Genomic DNA, 13,588 nt, shown 5'->3' with positions numbered 1-13,588 from the left:
GAAAGTTGATACCAGGTAAAATATTCATATTCCTCTTCTTCTTCTTCTCCAGGACAGATTTAACTTCTTCCATCTTAAGATTTTTGCCATTGTATTTTCCCAAAACTATGAATGTTTATGTCATGTTACCCCCTAGTCAACGGAAAACAGTCATTTGGGTCATCAAAGACTTTTTCTCCAAGCAAGCTCACTTCATCCCATGCGCTTCTATCCCCACCGCACAACAGCTGGCTCGCCTCTTCCTCATCCATGTGTACCGCCTCCACGGTATCCCCGCCCGTTTGGTGAGTGACAGAGGCACACAATTTACGTCACAATTCTGGCGGGCATTTTTGAAACTTCTGGGCACCAAACAGTCACTTTCCACCGCGTGGCATCCGGAAATGGATGGATCTACAGAGGCGGTTAACTCTACACTGGAACAATATCTCAGGGCTTTTGTTAATTACCAACAGGACAATTGGGTCGACCTACTCCCGTTTGCAGAGGTCGCCTATAACAATGCCGTTCATCAAAGCACTGGTCAAGTTCCTTTTAAAACAGTTTTTGGACGCGATTTCGTTTCTATTCCTGAACTTCCCCATCCACAACCGCTACCAGCTTCCCTTACTGACTGGGCTGACTCTCTCAAACACTCATGGCTTAACATTCAACAAGCTCTCCTCCATGCCCAGGCTACTTACAAACGCCATGTCGATGCAAGGCGTTCCCCAGAACCATCTTTTACTGTCGGAGATAAAGTCTACTTATCAACTAAATTTCTCAAATCCCCACAGCCCTCCAAGAAACTTGGCCCTAAGTTCGTGGGACCTTTTCCAATTATCGCCCAAATTAACCCTGTTACATTTAAACTTGATCTGCCTCACAACCTTAAATGTTTACATCCTGTTTTCCATTGTAGTTTACTCAAGCCCTACCTGCCGTCGGACCGCTGGCATCCCCAACCCATTCCACCACCTCCACTCATGATCGACAACCAGCAACACTTCGAGGTGACATCCATCCTGGACTCTCGACGCCAGCGCTCCACTTTGCAGTACCTCGTCCGCTGGAAACATTTCCCTCATCCTGAATGGGTTGCTGCTCCAGACGTACTCTCCCCTCGTCTTGTAGCCCAATTTCACTCTGCCTATCCTGACAAACCTGCTCCATAACCTTCATTTAGGAGGGGCAATATGTCATGTTACCCATTTCAATGTGCTGTTAACATTGTAACGTTTCACATGTCATCTTCTGTTCCGTGTTCCTTCACCCGGGTTTTTCCATTCCTCCGCCCTCCGTTGTTTTGAGGGCTTGGAATGTATGTTTGGGTTTGCGCTCCTGCTCAAGGTTACTTTCCCAGGCGCGTCTAACGGTTCCTAGCACCTGGGAGGGGGAGCGCCCTGACGAGGGATGAGGGCGGAACTTGCTCACAGGCAATGCTTTAAGTTTGTATTTGGCGCGCTTTTGCTCATTGTCAGCTTTCTCTGTATTTGCATACTATTCCTTTAATAAATCAGTTATCCTTAAGCCCAAGTTTGTGAGACTGAGTATTTGGGATTAGGCAACCATTACAGTTTATTCCTGAGTAAATCTTTACTATTGTTTTTAAACTGACATCCCCAGGTACTGAATCAGTTTTACAGTAATACTAAAACCTATTCTTTACTGCAAATGTTGCTCTATTTATTCTGTTATTGATCAAAAAGAACACTTTGGATGAGGAACTGTGAATACAACATCATTTGCATGTAATTTTAGGTTTTTGTTCTTGATCTGGCACTTGGATTCCCAAAATTTGTTGCCCTTGCTATCCCTCCCTCACCAATGGCTCAAAGGCCAAAGGGAATAAGGAAGGAGAGATGGGACAATTTTGTCTTGTGGATTTCATTATGATACTTTTCTTTTCTTTGAATATAGTTCCTATTAGATATGCAAAATCTTTTAAGAAATACTACTAAAAATACATTTTTGGGTGAAAAAATCCATTTACAATTTTCTGGGCCTATTGTGCAGTCTATCCACGTGAGATAATTCGAGCTGCAGTTGAAAGCCATAACTACAAAAGGGCTCGAATTCTCTTCTCTTCTAAATAAATCTCTCATTTTTGAAACAGGGAGAGATGAAGCTGCTTCTGCTGAGTCTTGCTGGTCTTCCCTCATCCTTCTCAAGTGGTTATCCTTATTCTGCCTCTTCTTACTTATTGTTAAGAAATGAGAGGCAATTTTATGCTTAAAACTGCTTGTTCATTTCATTTCATTTCATTTCATATCATATCATATCATATCATATCATATCATTCATTCATCAAATTTGACACTGTCCATCTCCTCCCCCAGAGGAACTCTGGGTGGTTTTATTAATTATTAATTTATTAGTAATTATTAATGCCAGTAATGTTATGATTCTGCCTGAATATGGATCATGATAAATAATAACACAATGATGGAATTTAACTTATCTATTTCATTTCTCTAACATTAAAGTTCACAGTCACATTCAAGGAAGGAAGACTTAAGAACACATATAAAGCACTTTAATTCTAAGTGATATTATTTTAAATTACCAGTAAATTATAGATTAAAAAGATAGATTCCAAAATTAAAAGGTCTCATCAGTTTTCCTCATCAGATGCTCCTTCACATTCAAGTCAGGTCTGAGAATAATGATGTAGCATTTGGGGACAAAAATGCAGCTCAGTAAGCCCAGGCTGGAGGCCAGAATAGAGAAGATTTGCACAGCTACCATGTATTTCCCTTTGGTGCTGAGGTAGGTGGGGATAAAGGAGACCCAAACGCTGCAGAAGACCAACATGCTGAAGGTGATCAACTTGGCTTCGTTGAAGGACCCTGGAAGTTTGCGGGCTAGAAAAGCCAGCAAGAAGCAGATGGCAGCCAGAAAGCCCATGTAGCCCAGGGCAGTATAGAACATGGTGATTGAGCCTTCATTGCATTGCAGCAGGATCTGTCCTGGTTGGGAATGAAGATTGGACTCTGGAAATGGGGGAGAGATTCCCAGCCATAACATACAGATGCCCATCTGAACACCAGAGCAGGACAAGACAATGGAATTAGCCAGACTCTTCCCCAGCCATTTGCTCATCCTGCTGCCTGGCTTGGTGGCCAGGAAGGCCACCACCACCATGACGGTCTTGGCCAGCAAGGAAGACACGGCAACCGAGAAAACAACACTGAAGGCAGTTTGTCGAAGAAGGCAGGTCACTGTCTTGGGTTGTCCAATGAATAGAAAGGAGGTCAAGAAGGAAAGGAGAAGAGAAACCAGGAGAATGTAGGTGAGGTCCCGGTTGTTGGCTTTGACAATGGGGGTTTCTTGGTATTTAATGAAGAGTCCTAGGACAAAGCCAGTGATTAGAGACAAAAAAGAAGCAATGAGAGCCAGCATGAGACCCAACTTTTCTTGATAGGAGAGGAAGCTTATAACTTTGGGGAGACAGTGATCTCGCTTCTCATTGGAATGCTGGTCATCAGGACACTTTTCACAATGGGCCGCATCTGAGGAACATAAACAATTGCTGTCTCACTAATGAATTGGGTGGCAATGACTCTTCAGCATCTCCTGACCAAATGACTAGGAAGGGGTCAGCAGAGTGGAGATAGAGCATTAAGGATTTACTCTGGGTTCCTTTTCTCTCACACTGATGGCTCTTGTTCTAAAGGCCGCTAAACTCAGCTGACTTTTTCTGCTTTTCTTCCCAGGCACAGATAGACGGATCATGTGCTTTAGGACACTTTCTCTGGTAGTCAGTTTGGTGCTGGGTTTTGCTTATTCCTCTAATATATCTCCTGTAAATCAATCCCCTTTCTGTGGAGTCCTTGTTGCTTTCTGAGCGTGGTTGTTTGCTTGTAGAAGTGTCATCACCCAACCAGGTAACTCCATCAGTATTATCAGCAGCATCAGCAGCGGGAGCAATGATGCTGTTACCTAGTCAGGTAATGAAAGGTCTGCAAGCAAAGAGCCAAGCAAAGAAGACACCAAGTTAAACACGGTTGAACCATGATCTACTAGAATAGGATAGGATAGGATAGGATAGGATATGGAATAGAATGGAATGGAATGGAATACTTTTATTGTCATTCCACTATACACCAAAGTGCACATTACAATGAAATTTCATTGCAATTGTCTCACAGAAAATAAGTACTATACTATATAACATATATTCTTTCCCATTCCACTCCACTAATCATTATCCCTAATAAATATCACCATCCTACATACAACATGCACCACAATGAAATGAGAGGGGATTATTAAGAGTTCAGGAATGGAATAGCCCAGGGGACAAAACTATTACAACTGTTTTATACTGACTGTTTTATGAGATTTTAATGTTTATCTTTTGCACTGGATTTTACTGTAAACCGCCCAGAGTCCCTCTTTTGGGGGAGATGGGCGGTGGGTAAATTTCACCAATCAATCAATCAATCAATCAATCAATCAATCAATTACCCAATTCAGCTGTTCTGCATTGAATGCAGAGGAACCTTTTACCAGAGGGTCACAAGCAGAACAAGCCGCAATGCAGGTGGGAGGGGGTCACTGACAATATTTCACTATACGCTCTATCCTGAATGGGAGGACGTGAGATCCCCATTATCCTCTCTGCTGCCCTCACCACCTGCTGCACAGAGTTCTTATCCGAGGCACTGCAGCCTCCAAGCCAGGTGGAAAGGCAATTGGTCAAGGCACTCTCCATAGTGCCTGTATAGAAAGAAAGGAGGAGGGGAGGTGGAGGGGAGGTGGAGGGGAGGTGGAGGGGAGGCCGCGTTTTTCCTGGTCTGGCACTGAAAATGCGAATGCTGCTGTGCCTGTTGTACCAAGGATGAAGCCTTGAGAGCCCAAGTCAGACTATTCATCATCTGCATCCCCAGGAACCGCATGCTACTGACTGACTCCCCAGCTGTGTCCTTAATAGAGTGGTGTATGGCTGAGCCAGCTCTTTCTTAAATCGATGAAGATCTCCTTAGTTTTTTCAACATTTAGAACCAGGGTATGTATATTACACTAATCCACCAAAACTTTCACCTCCCCCCCATAAGCCCAATCTTTGTAATCCCTGGTAAGAACCACCACCGTATACATTCTCTTCTATTGAAAACCCCTTCCTGTTATAAGACTTGTGTCACTAATCCCAGCAGAAGGGAGATTTCCTCTCTGAGCGACACCCACACAGGCCTCCAAGGGAATGGTCTGGCTTATGGGGCATCTTGCCAGTAAAATAGATAGCCAGCTTAGTAGAATGGAGGCTTCCTCAGCAGATGGAAGCATTTTCCATGCTTCAATGGGCTTGGGAGTTAATCACGATCAGGCTTGGTTTGAACTTGGATGGTGCTCCTTCTTTGCTCTTGAGCCACTTACCTTCCTGCATGGAGATGGTTCCTTCCATACATGGAGAACAGTCGTAGCAGCAAACTGGGGCTCCCTCTCTTGTGAGCTTGGTGTATCCTGGGAGACAACTTTCAGTGCACCTCGAGAAAGGCACCTTCTAGACATAAAGAAAATGTGGGGAAATGTGTGAATCAGGGGGATTACATATCTGAATGAAAACTAGTTACCGTTTGGGTTGATGAACTGGGTTGAACCATGGTTTCTTATAATCATGGTATTTTGAACATGACATAGATGTGTTTTACACAGTGTGCAAAGTTAATAACCATCTTTATGCACCATAATTGTTCACCAGAGCAATGAACTGAATCCTGACAAATGTCCCAATGGGTTCATAATTAAATGCCACCCCTAAGTTGGGTTCATCTTCCTGGGATCGTTTCGAAGTGCAGAATTTGAAATGAGAGGAAGGAGAGGTTGCCCTGAGACTGGTTGTTGACAGTAACAACATTTAAAGATCCTGAAGCCAAATTTATGACTCTTGAAAGAAATGTAGATGAAAGATTGGGTAAGATGGGTGATTCTGTAAAACAAATGTCTGGAAAAAAAACACAGAACAAGTTAATGATAGAATTGAAACTTTGGAGAATACCGTAGAAGCTAGGGCTATGGAATTAGAAAGAGGAAAGGACGATGTGGCTCTGATGGAGCTTAGAGAGAAGGAATTCTGCCTGAGGTTTAGAGCCATTCCAGAGAATCCAGATGCCGATGTAAGAAGAAAGGATGTCCAGGCATTGTCAGAGTTTTTCAAATGGGAAGAGGAAAAAATTGACGAAGAAATTGAGAAGGTGTATCAGATAAATTCCTGTTTTGCTGCAAGAAGGCATGTTCGAAGGGATGTATTAGTGCCCTCTGTGAGAAGAACAATGTGGGATCAAGTTCTGCAATGCCATTTTAATTCAAGATTGAAGATGTAGATATAATTATGTGATAGGAGATTCCTATCAGAATTTTAAGTAAGAGAAAAGATATTTTTTCTGAGATACTGAAGCAGAAGATCCCATTTCGCTGGGATTAATTGGAAGTAGCAATTTTCACTGTTGTCTTTTTTTTCTTTTAATGAAAGCTTTATTCAATTTCAACACACATAGTTAAAATACATTGTAATTTCAAAACTATGTTTTAAATTTACATATTAAATTTACAATGTTAAAATTACAATGTAATAAAATACAATGAAATTTTTCCCTTTGAACAGAAAAGATTTCGATTGACCTCTGTTCAAAAAGCCAGAGAATTCTTGGGAAAAGTTTAAGGAGACTTGGAGGAGGGTCAAATGGATGTGGTGGAGAAGAGATCTCCATGAGAAATGATGACGAAGCATCAGTGGTCAACTTTTGGTGACCCCTTGGAAAGAATCCACGGAAGTTTGCTTTTATATATGATAACAGCAGTGAGAGAGAGATTTTGGAAATCGTTCTATGAATTTTATTCAAATCTGTATTAAAAAACAGGAGGTCTCCCTGGAAAAGGTGGATGAATATTTGAAGAAAAAAAAGTTGCCAAATCTTTCACAATCACAGAAACCATCCATGAATAGTTCTAGAAGAACTTTTGAGGTAGCTGAAGAAATAAAAAAGATTAAAGTAGGGAAAGCACCAGGGTCAGATGGACTTCCCAGTTCGTATTACAAATGTTTTGAGGGTCAACTTTTACCACCTTTCTGCAATGCCAGAATCTTGGAAAGGGTCCAGAATTGCCTCATTACCAAAGGAGGGACAAGACCTTCCTTTAACTAAGAATTATAGACTGATTTCATGGCTGAATAATGATTATGGAATATTTACCCAAATATTGGCTGATAGATTGAAGAATATTTTACAGGTCTTTATTCATGACGATTGATGTGGGTCTTTACCCAAAAGGCAATGAAGAGACATTGTGAGGACTGTGTTGGATATCACTGAAGACTTACAACTTACAACCGTAAAACAAGTGGCACTGATTTTTCTGGATACAGAGAAAGCTTTTAACAATTTGAGCAGCAAGGATCTTATCTACACAAAGATGGAAAGATCCATAATTACCTACAGTGGGAGAATGGGTGTTGAAGTGGATGCAATTGGCTGAGATGGTGAAATTGACAGCTTTGATTAGAGAAAAGACACTGAATAATTTCAAAGCTACCTAGAAACCCCTTCTGGACATTTTGCATGAAGCAGAAAAAAAAGAAATCATGATATATGGATTTGATGATTAGAAATAATAATGGACAATAGAAAGAATGAAAGCCATGTTCTACATTTAGAGTAAGAACTTAATGTAAATGTACACATATCTGTTGGGAAGGAAGTCAGGAGTCATTCTTTTCCAGGATTTTCTTTTCTTTCTTTTTCTTTTCCTGCACTTTTGACTTTTTCTTTTTTTGCACTCTATTCTTCTATTTTACTTTCAATCCTAATTCTTCCTTTTTGTTAGCTTTTATGTTTTGATCTTGAAAATCTAATAAAGTTTAACAATAATAAAAAAGAAACAAGAGCCTTTTAGAATGGTCTGATTTGGATGGCAAATTTGGATGACAAGAAAAAACAGTGGGCAAAGAAAAATGGTTAACGTAGAAAGATTTGCTAGTCCAGGAAAACAAAGAGCTGAAGGTGGAATTGAGAGAACGATTGATGGTAGAGGGATTTAGTTTTCAGTGGTTGTCATGTGCACAATTAAGAGAAAGAATTAATATAGATAAAAAGGAGCAGGAACAGAATATTATAAAACAGATTTTGAAAATGAATTTTGTACAAATGATGAACATTTGATTGGTAAAATGCATAATCTTTTGCTGAGATTTGAGACAGAAGAAAAGCACGTTAAAAAAGGTACAGCCAAGAACGTTGGTGATAATATTCAAATGGATCAGTGGCAGAGAATGTGGTTTCAATGTTTAAAAGTCACATTGTTTTACAACTTAAAAGAAAACATCGATAAAATGATGGATTTTTGGTATACAGGAAAACACCAGAGAAATTGTCCAATATGTATTAAGGGACTTCTAATTACTGTTGGAAATGTGCAAAACCTGAAGGGACATTTCATCATGCAGGGTGGACTTGTGAAAAAGTGAGAAGGTGTTGGACAGAAATACAGATGGTAATGCAGAGATTAATATTCAGATGAAAGCAGAAGTTTTCTTATTTGGAGTTATGGACAATCAACTAGGAAAGGCTCATTTCTTTTCATTCCTTTTATGTTTCACTTGTTTTTTAATCTTATGTACAATTTTATTTTAATAAAAAATATTTTTCAAAAAGAAAAGAAAAGGCAACAGGCAGTGTAGACTGCAAATATCACCAGCCTGAGTTTGAATGGCCAAAAATAACAAACTCTGGGTAATGCAGTCCAAAGCTGCAGAAGGCAGTGGGAATGGCCTTGAGGGATGGGTGGCAGAGTCACTACCAAGAGAACGGTCCGATAAAAGAGGCCTGAGTCCATGGAAGGACTGAAATGTATGCAAATGTCTCAGCCAAGACCCTCTCTAGTTCTCAAAAAGATAGACGTGAAGGAGGGGGAAGGAGCATTCTGACTTGCAAGATTCTGTTACTCTACCTAATAATCCTGATACTCGGATATATAGGAGCAGAAAAATTTAAAAAAACACACACATACAGTCAGACTCAGCTACCTGGTTAAATGACGTTGGCCATATGATGGCACTCTGATTGACGGAGATCTTGACTTCTGAAGAGGCCTCTCTTTCGATCTTTCCAATTGTCACCCGAGCGGCAGACTTGTTGGGAAATACTGCCCACTCCATGATATCAAAATCAGCAGCAGGATCTCCATTCTCATCCAAATAAACGTCATCCTCAGTAAGATTGTAAAGCTGGACGTTTCTTAGAAAAGGATGAAGCTAGAAAGACATGGAGAATTGCCACTGTACCTTACACATTCCCTTTTGAGCCCTAGTGCAAAAGGGGGGTGTTCAGCTGAGTTCCTCCTTCTCCAATGTTTGGGAGAAATCTAGTTAGGGACATATGCTTTATGTTCTTTCTGACTATCAAGAGATCTCTGGCCTGCTTGTTGCCCCCCACCTCCTGCCTTCAGCCATGTCATTTTCTAGAAGGAACTATCCAACCATCTGGGTGCTGTAGAAAAGACATGTTTGGATTCAGCATCTATCTATGGGGACATTCCTCATTTGTACCATTTCACCTTTGCAGCGGTTAAGCTTTGCAGAAATGTCCTTCTTCTGTGTTTTCAGATTAGGATCTCCTGGTACTGTATATGAGGGGAAGACCTGGTACCTCGGCAGGAAGCTGAAGTTGACTAGTGTTACAGAAAGCCCCTGAAATGGACAAGAAGTCTTGGGATTTGGAAATCTGTGTGACAGTGCTTTTCTGGGCCTTTCCTTACTTGCACTTAAGCATGTCAGAAACCAGACTTGGCAAACCCTTTTTGTGCCTTGTCCCCATCACACTGCCTTCATCACTTCTGCAGCTCTTGAGTGAGAAAGCCTCAGGTGAACCTCAGGTGCTCCACCTAAAATTTGTGTTTTTGGTAAGAGCAGCAGAAGGTGGCAGGTAATAGATGTGGTCAGTCGGAGGGGATATTGAGCATTTGAGGCTGAAGTGGATATGCTCCCTCTGCATTGGTCACTGGCCAGCAGTTGCTGTTCTGCTGTTGTCTGTCTAAAGAGTTGGACACAGGATGTGTGGGGCATGGTCCAACAGAGCTGCACAAGAGTGGTGGCAACATCTTCCTGTCCCTCTAATGTTGAATGGACTATGCCCTGCTAGCAGGGGCAACTAAGCTTTGAAGGTTGATGATATGAAAAAGGGTGGAATGATTGGGAGGTAGAAACACATTGAAAGTGGGCAAAGTTAAAACATCCAGTTTGGAAGGGGGAACACATCCCAAGGAACTCTTCTGTTCTGATCTTGGTGTTTGTTTGGATACAGCTAAGAGCTCGGTGTAGAAGAAGGGCCACGCAAGAGGTCCAGAGATGACAGATAGTCCTGCTGCCAGACCTGCCCCGTTCCTGCTGCTGTGCTATGTCTGGAGGATGTACATTTCCTTGCCTGTTGATGCCCTGAAAATGGAAGGGGCAATACCAGAGAGGTTGCTTCTTTTTGCAGACGCTGGGGATGCAGAAACCCCACAGGCCACTTGGAAGTTCACAAAAAGGAAGGCGAAGGAGGCAGCAAATAACTTGAGAGTGTATTACTTTCTCATCTCCCTGGGTTTTGCGACTTCCTACTTCATCAGTTTATGAAACCAAAAGGTGGTGATGGGAAGGGTTGGGAGTAAAGATTGGGCTACACATTCTAAGATTTTCCTTTCAATGGAAGAGAAAGAGCCAAGAAAAGATCTTGGTATCAAGTCCTAAGTGAGAGGACCAATAGAGAAGAAAAAGTTGATGAACAATTTGTTTACGAAGCTGCAGTGTAAAGAAAGTCAGCTGACCTGGCACAGACATCACATCCTCTTAAGGTGGCAGGACAGGAAGTGAGAAAAAAATTCCCTGATCTAGAAGCTAAATGAGGGCAATGTTGGATAGTCAAGAAACCTGATGGTTTCTGTAACATCCTGAAGCTGATTTATTCTGCAAATAGGGAAAGAGCCTTCCTCTTCATTCCTTCTTCTCCCAGCTTCTCAAACCAGCACATCCCTTCACTTTGGGAGATCTAATAGCAGAATCTCTCCTTCTTTCTCTCCAAGCCTCCACATTTGGTCAGAACAAACACTCAAACTTGGGCAATTGCTGTGGGGACTATCCCACCTCATGTCCAACGCTGCCCATTTTTAACAAATACAAGAGAATTTAATGTGGGTCATTAGCAGACATTCAGAGAAAAGTCTTACTTGCCATGGCTGTACCTCCAGGGGAATGAGATGGTCTCCAACCCTGATTCTCCTCCGGGTCAGGCGGGAGGAAGAGACAGCATGGAGGACTCTGGCCACAGCCTGGACTGAAGTGGAAATACTGGAGGCATCCTCAGACAGAATTCTGGCAACCAAATCACGGGGAGGGATCTCCCACTTCTCTCTTTCTGTGCATCTCTTCCGAACTTTCTTAGACAAAATAGGGTGTGAAGAGGAGCACTGAAATGCTGCCTCCCCACATTTCTCACTGGCAGAGAAATACGTGTTAAAATCATAATGTTTTGTCCTTTTGTTTGCCAGAGGTAAGAAAGATAACAAAAGATGTTTATGCTGGAGATCAATCATTCGATAAAACAATCTCACAGATATGTCTGGCAAAGTTGTGGCCATCCACACTTTCTCCTCAAACACCTTTTCTGCTTCTTCTAAATATTGGATTATCACTGCTAGTTCTATTGTGGCCTGAAAGTCCAACTGAAGAACAATAATTTTGACTTCCGTGTTGTTCAAAATAGAAATCCTTTTTTCCTCTTCCCCTACTATATACAACAGTGGAATGGTTTCTGAGAAGGCAACGCAAACCCCTTTCTTGAGGGCCACAGGCACAAAGGAACTCCTGAACCTTTCTCCACTTTCAGTGTCCGGAACAACAAGGCCGATCCACGTCCATCGGAAATGCAGGAGCAGTTTGACAATCGCCAAGTGAGGAGGCTCTTGTTTTGGACTCAGCTGGTAGAAGAAAGGGAAATGCTGTGTCTGCTCAGGAATATGGCTGATGACCCCATAGTTGATCTTCAGTGAAAGAGAAAAAGGGAGTGATTGTCTTGCTGATTCTCCACTACAGAGATGTCCTTTCCCCCTAGTCTTAGGTCTGAACCATGAAATCGGCTTTCCCAATTGCCAGTCACTCTCTTGCTTAGAATGTGAGTCTGATTCAGTAGCAAGGAAAGGGGAACTCTGGGAGACCAGCTTATTTTTCAACACCTATGCCATTAACTAATCCCAGAGTGAAGAGAAACGCATTTGCATGCATCCTATTTCAAGTGTCCTTTAAGCTCCATCAATCGCCTCTTCTTATTTGTTGATATCGGCCAGGGCTACCTTTTGGACTTTCTGGAGACTTTACAAACTGGAATTATTTCAGCATCCATTCTTACCTGTGGGATTTTGTAGATGCCCAGCATGGTTGTCACTTGATGAAAGAGCTCGGAATCAGTTCCTTCAAGCACTGTCAACAGATGTTTTGGTCTCCCACATCTGTAGTTTGGGACATTCTCCTGCCCCGTTGATAGCAAGTCCAGCATGGCTTCATATGTCATTCTTGCACTGAAGAAGTTCTCATAGAGGCTGTAGCCCAGGGTGAAATTGTGGAGCAGCCTAGGACGCTGATTGATCTCATGAATGGCAAGCAGGAATGGCAAGATATGGCTGAAACTCATACCCTTGATACTACAGCAGAAGAGATATTAATAGGTTGTCATCTTTGGTTTATAAGGACAGGTGGTAGGGGCATTTATAACAAATCAATTGGATTTCTGTCTTATGACTATGCTAAGAACCATTCAGAAATCCACACTCTGACATCAGTGGAATAATGATGGAATGGATGAGCCTAAAACCTGTAAACTGATCTGGTTGATCTCATGAAGGGCAAAGAACGGTGAACCAGAGCCTCATGGTCACAACATTGCAATGCTAACAATGGTCAGGCTCTCATTGCTCCCTCAAAAAATAGCTAATTCCGCTGCCATTTATTTCCAGGGCCTTTCCAGGTGATAAATTTCTCTGGTCATTCCTATCAGGACAGTCCCACTGATACCGGTGGGAGCTTCCTTCCAAGACAATGAGCTGTATCACTTTTTCCAACTTAGAGGAATACCCCTCCAGCAAAACTAAGATACTCATATTAAGGAATGAAACGGATCAAGGATTTTAGCTGCTGGACGCATTTATTCATTACGGGAAACCATCCCCAAATCTGCAGTCTGGTTTCTGTTTAATGCCATACATCTCTTTTTTGTAGGATATTTCATCTATGGAGGCTTTGGTGCTCCCTGAGCGTAGTTCATCTAGGATTTCTTTGACTAGCAGTTGTATCAATATTTGAAAGGAACTATTCTGGCAAAATATTTTGACCGTAGTTTTTGAATTATTGTTTGCTGCTTTGAATGCCAGGTAGCTTTGTCTCTTAAGCTATTGATCTATACTGAAAAATCTCTCTTGTGGTCCTATTGCAGGTTGGCTTGTCACAATTGGCTTCACTTGGTTACTCAGTTAAACACCTACTGATTTTGCTCAATACGCTCTAACACCAAATGGAGGGCCCCAAGTCGTCTTCTTCTTTATTTTTCTAATAGAGTCCCAATCTCCTTATTCAGAGACT

At 41.8% G+C, this 13,588-nt stretch overlaps 1 protein-coding gene across 1 annotated transcript; it reads right to left on the bottom strand.

Moving 5' to 3' along the window:
• Nucleotides 1–2,580: 2,580 nt before the first annotated feature.
• LOC134489895 (vomeronasal type-2 receptor 26-like) lies at nt 2,581–12,644 on the bottom strand. Its single transcript, XM_063292767.1, has 6 exons — nt 12,363–12,644; nt 11,788–11,997; nt 9,527–9,667; nt 9,002–9,232; nt 5,359–5,482; nt 2,581–3,491 (listed from the first exon to the last, which is right to left on the bottom strand). Exons 1-6 carry the CDS (start codon nt 12,642–12,644, stop codon nt 2,581–2,583), a joined length of 1,899 nt encoding a protein of 632 aa, XP_063148837.1.
• Nucleotides 12,645–13,588: the final 944 nt, after the last annotated feature.

This window comes from Candoia aspera, chromosome 2, assembly GCF_035149785.1.
Source record: "Candoia aspera isolate rCanAsp1 chromosome 2, rCanAsp1.hap2, whole genome shotgun sequence".
Taxonomy (NCBI): domain Eukaryota; kingdom Metazoa; phylum Chordata; class Lepidosauria; order Squamata; family Boidae; genus Candoia; species Candoia aspera.
The sequence above is the reverse complement of the archived record's forward strand: the minus strand, read 5'-3'. Positions and strand labels throughout refer to the sequence as shown.

Bases quoted from the DNA above. Each gene is read 5' to 3' on its own strand.
- LOC134489895 (XM_063292767.1), bottom strand. From the start codon at position 12,644: ATGAGTTTCAGCCATATCTTGCCATTCCTGCTTGCCATTCATGAGATC. The intron at 11,998-12,362 runs GTAAGAATGGAT...CTTTCACTGAAG, and splicing joins GCATCTACAAAATCCCACAG to ATCAACTATGGGGTCATCAG. The intron at 5,483-9,001 runs GCTGAGTCTGAC...TATGTCTAGAAG, and splicing joins CAACGTCATTTAACCAGGTA to GTGCCTTTCTCGAGGTGCAC.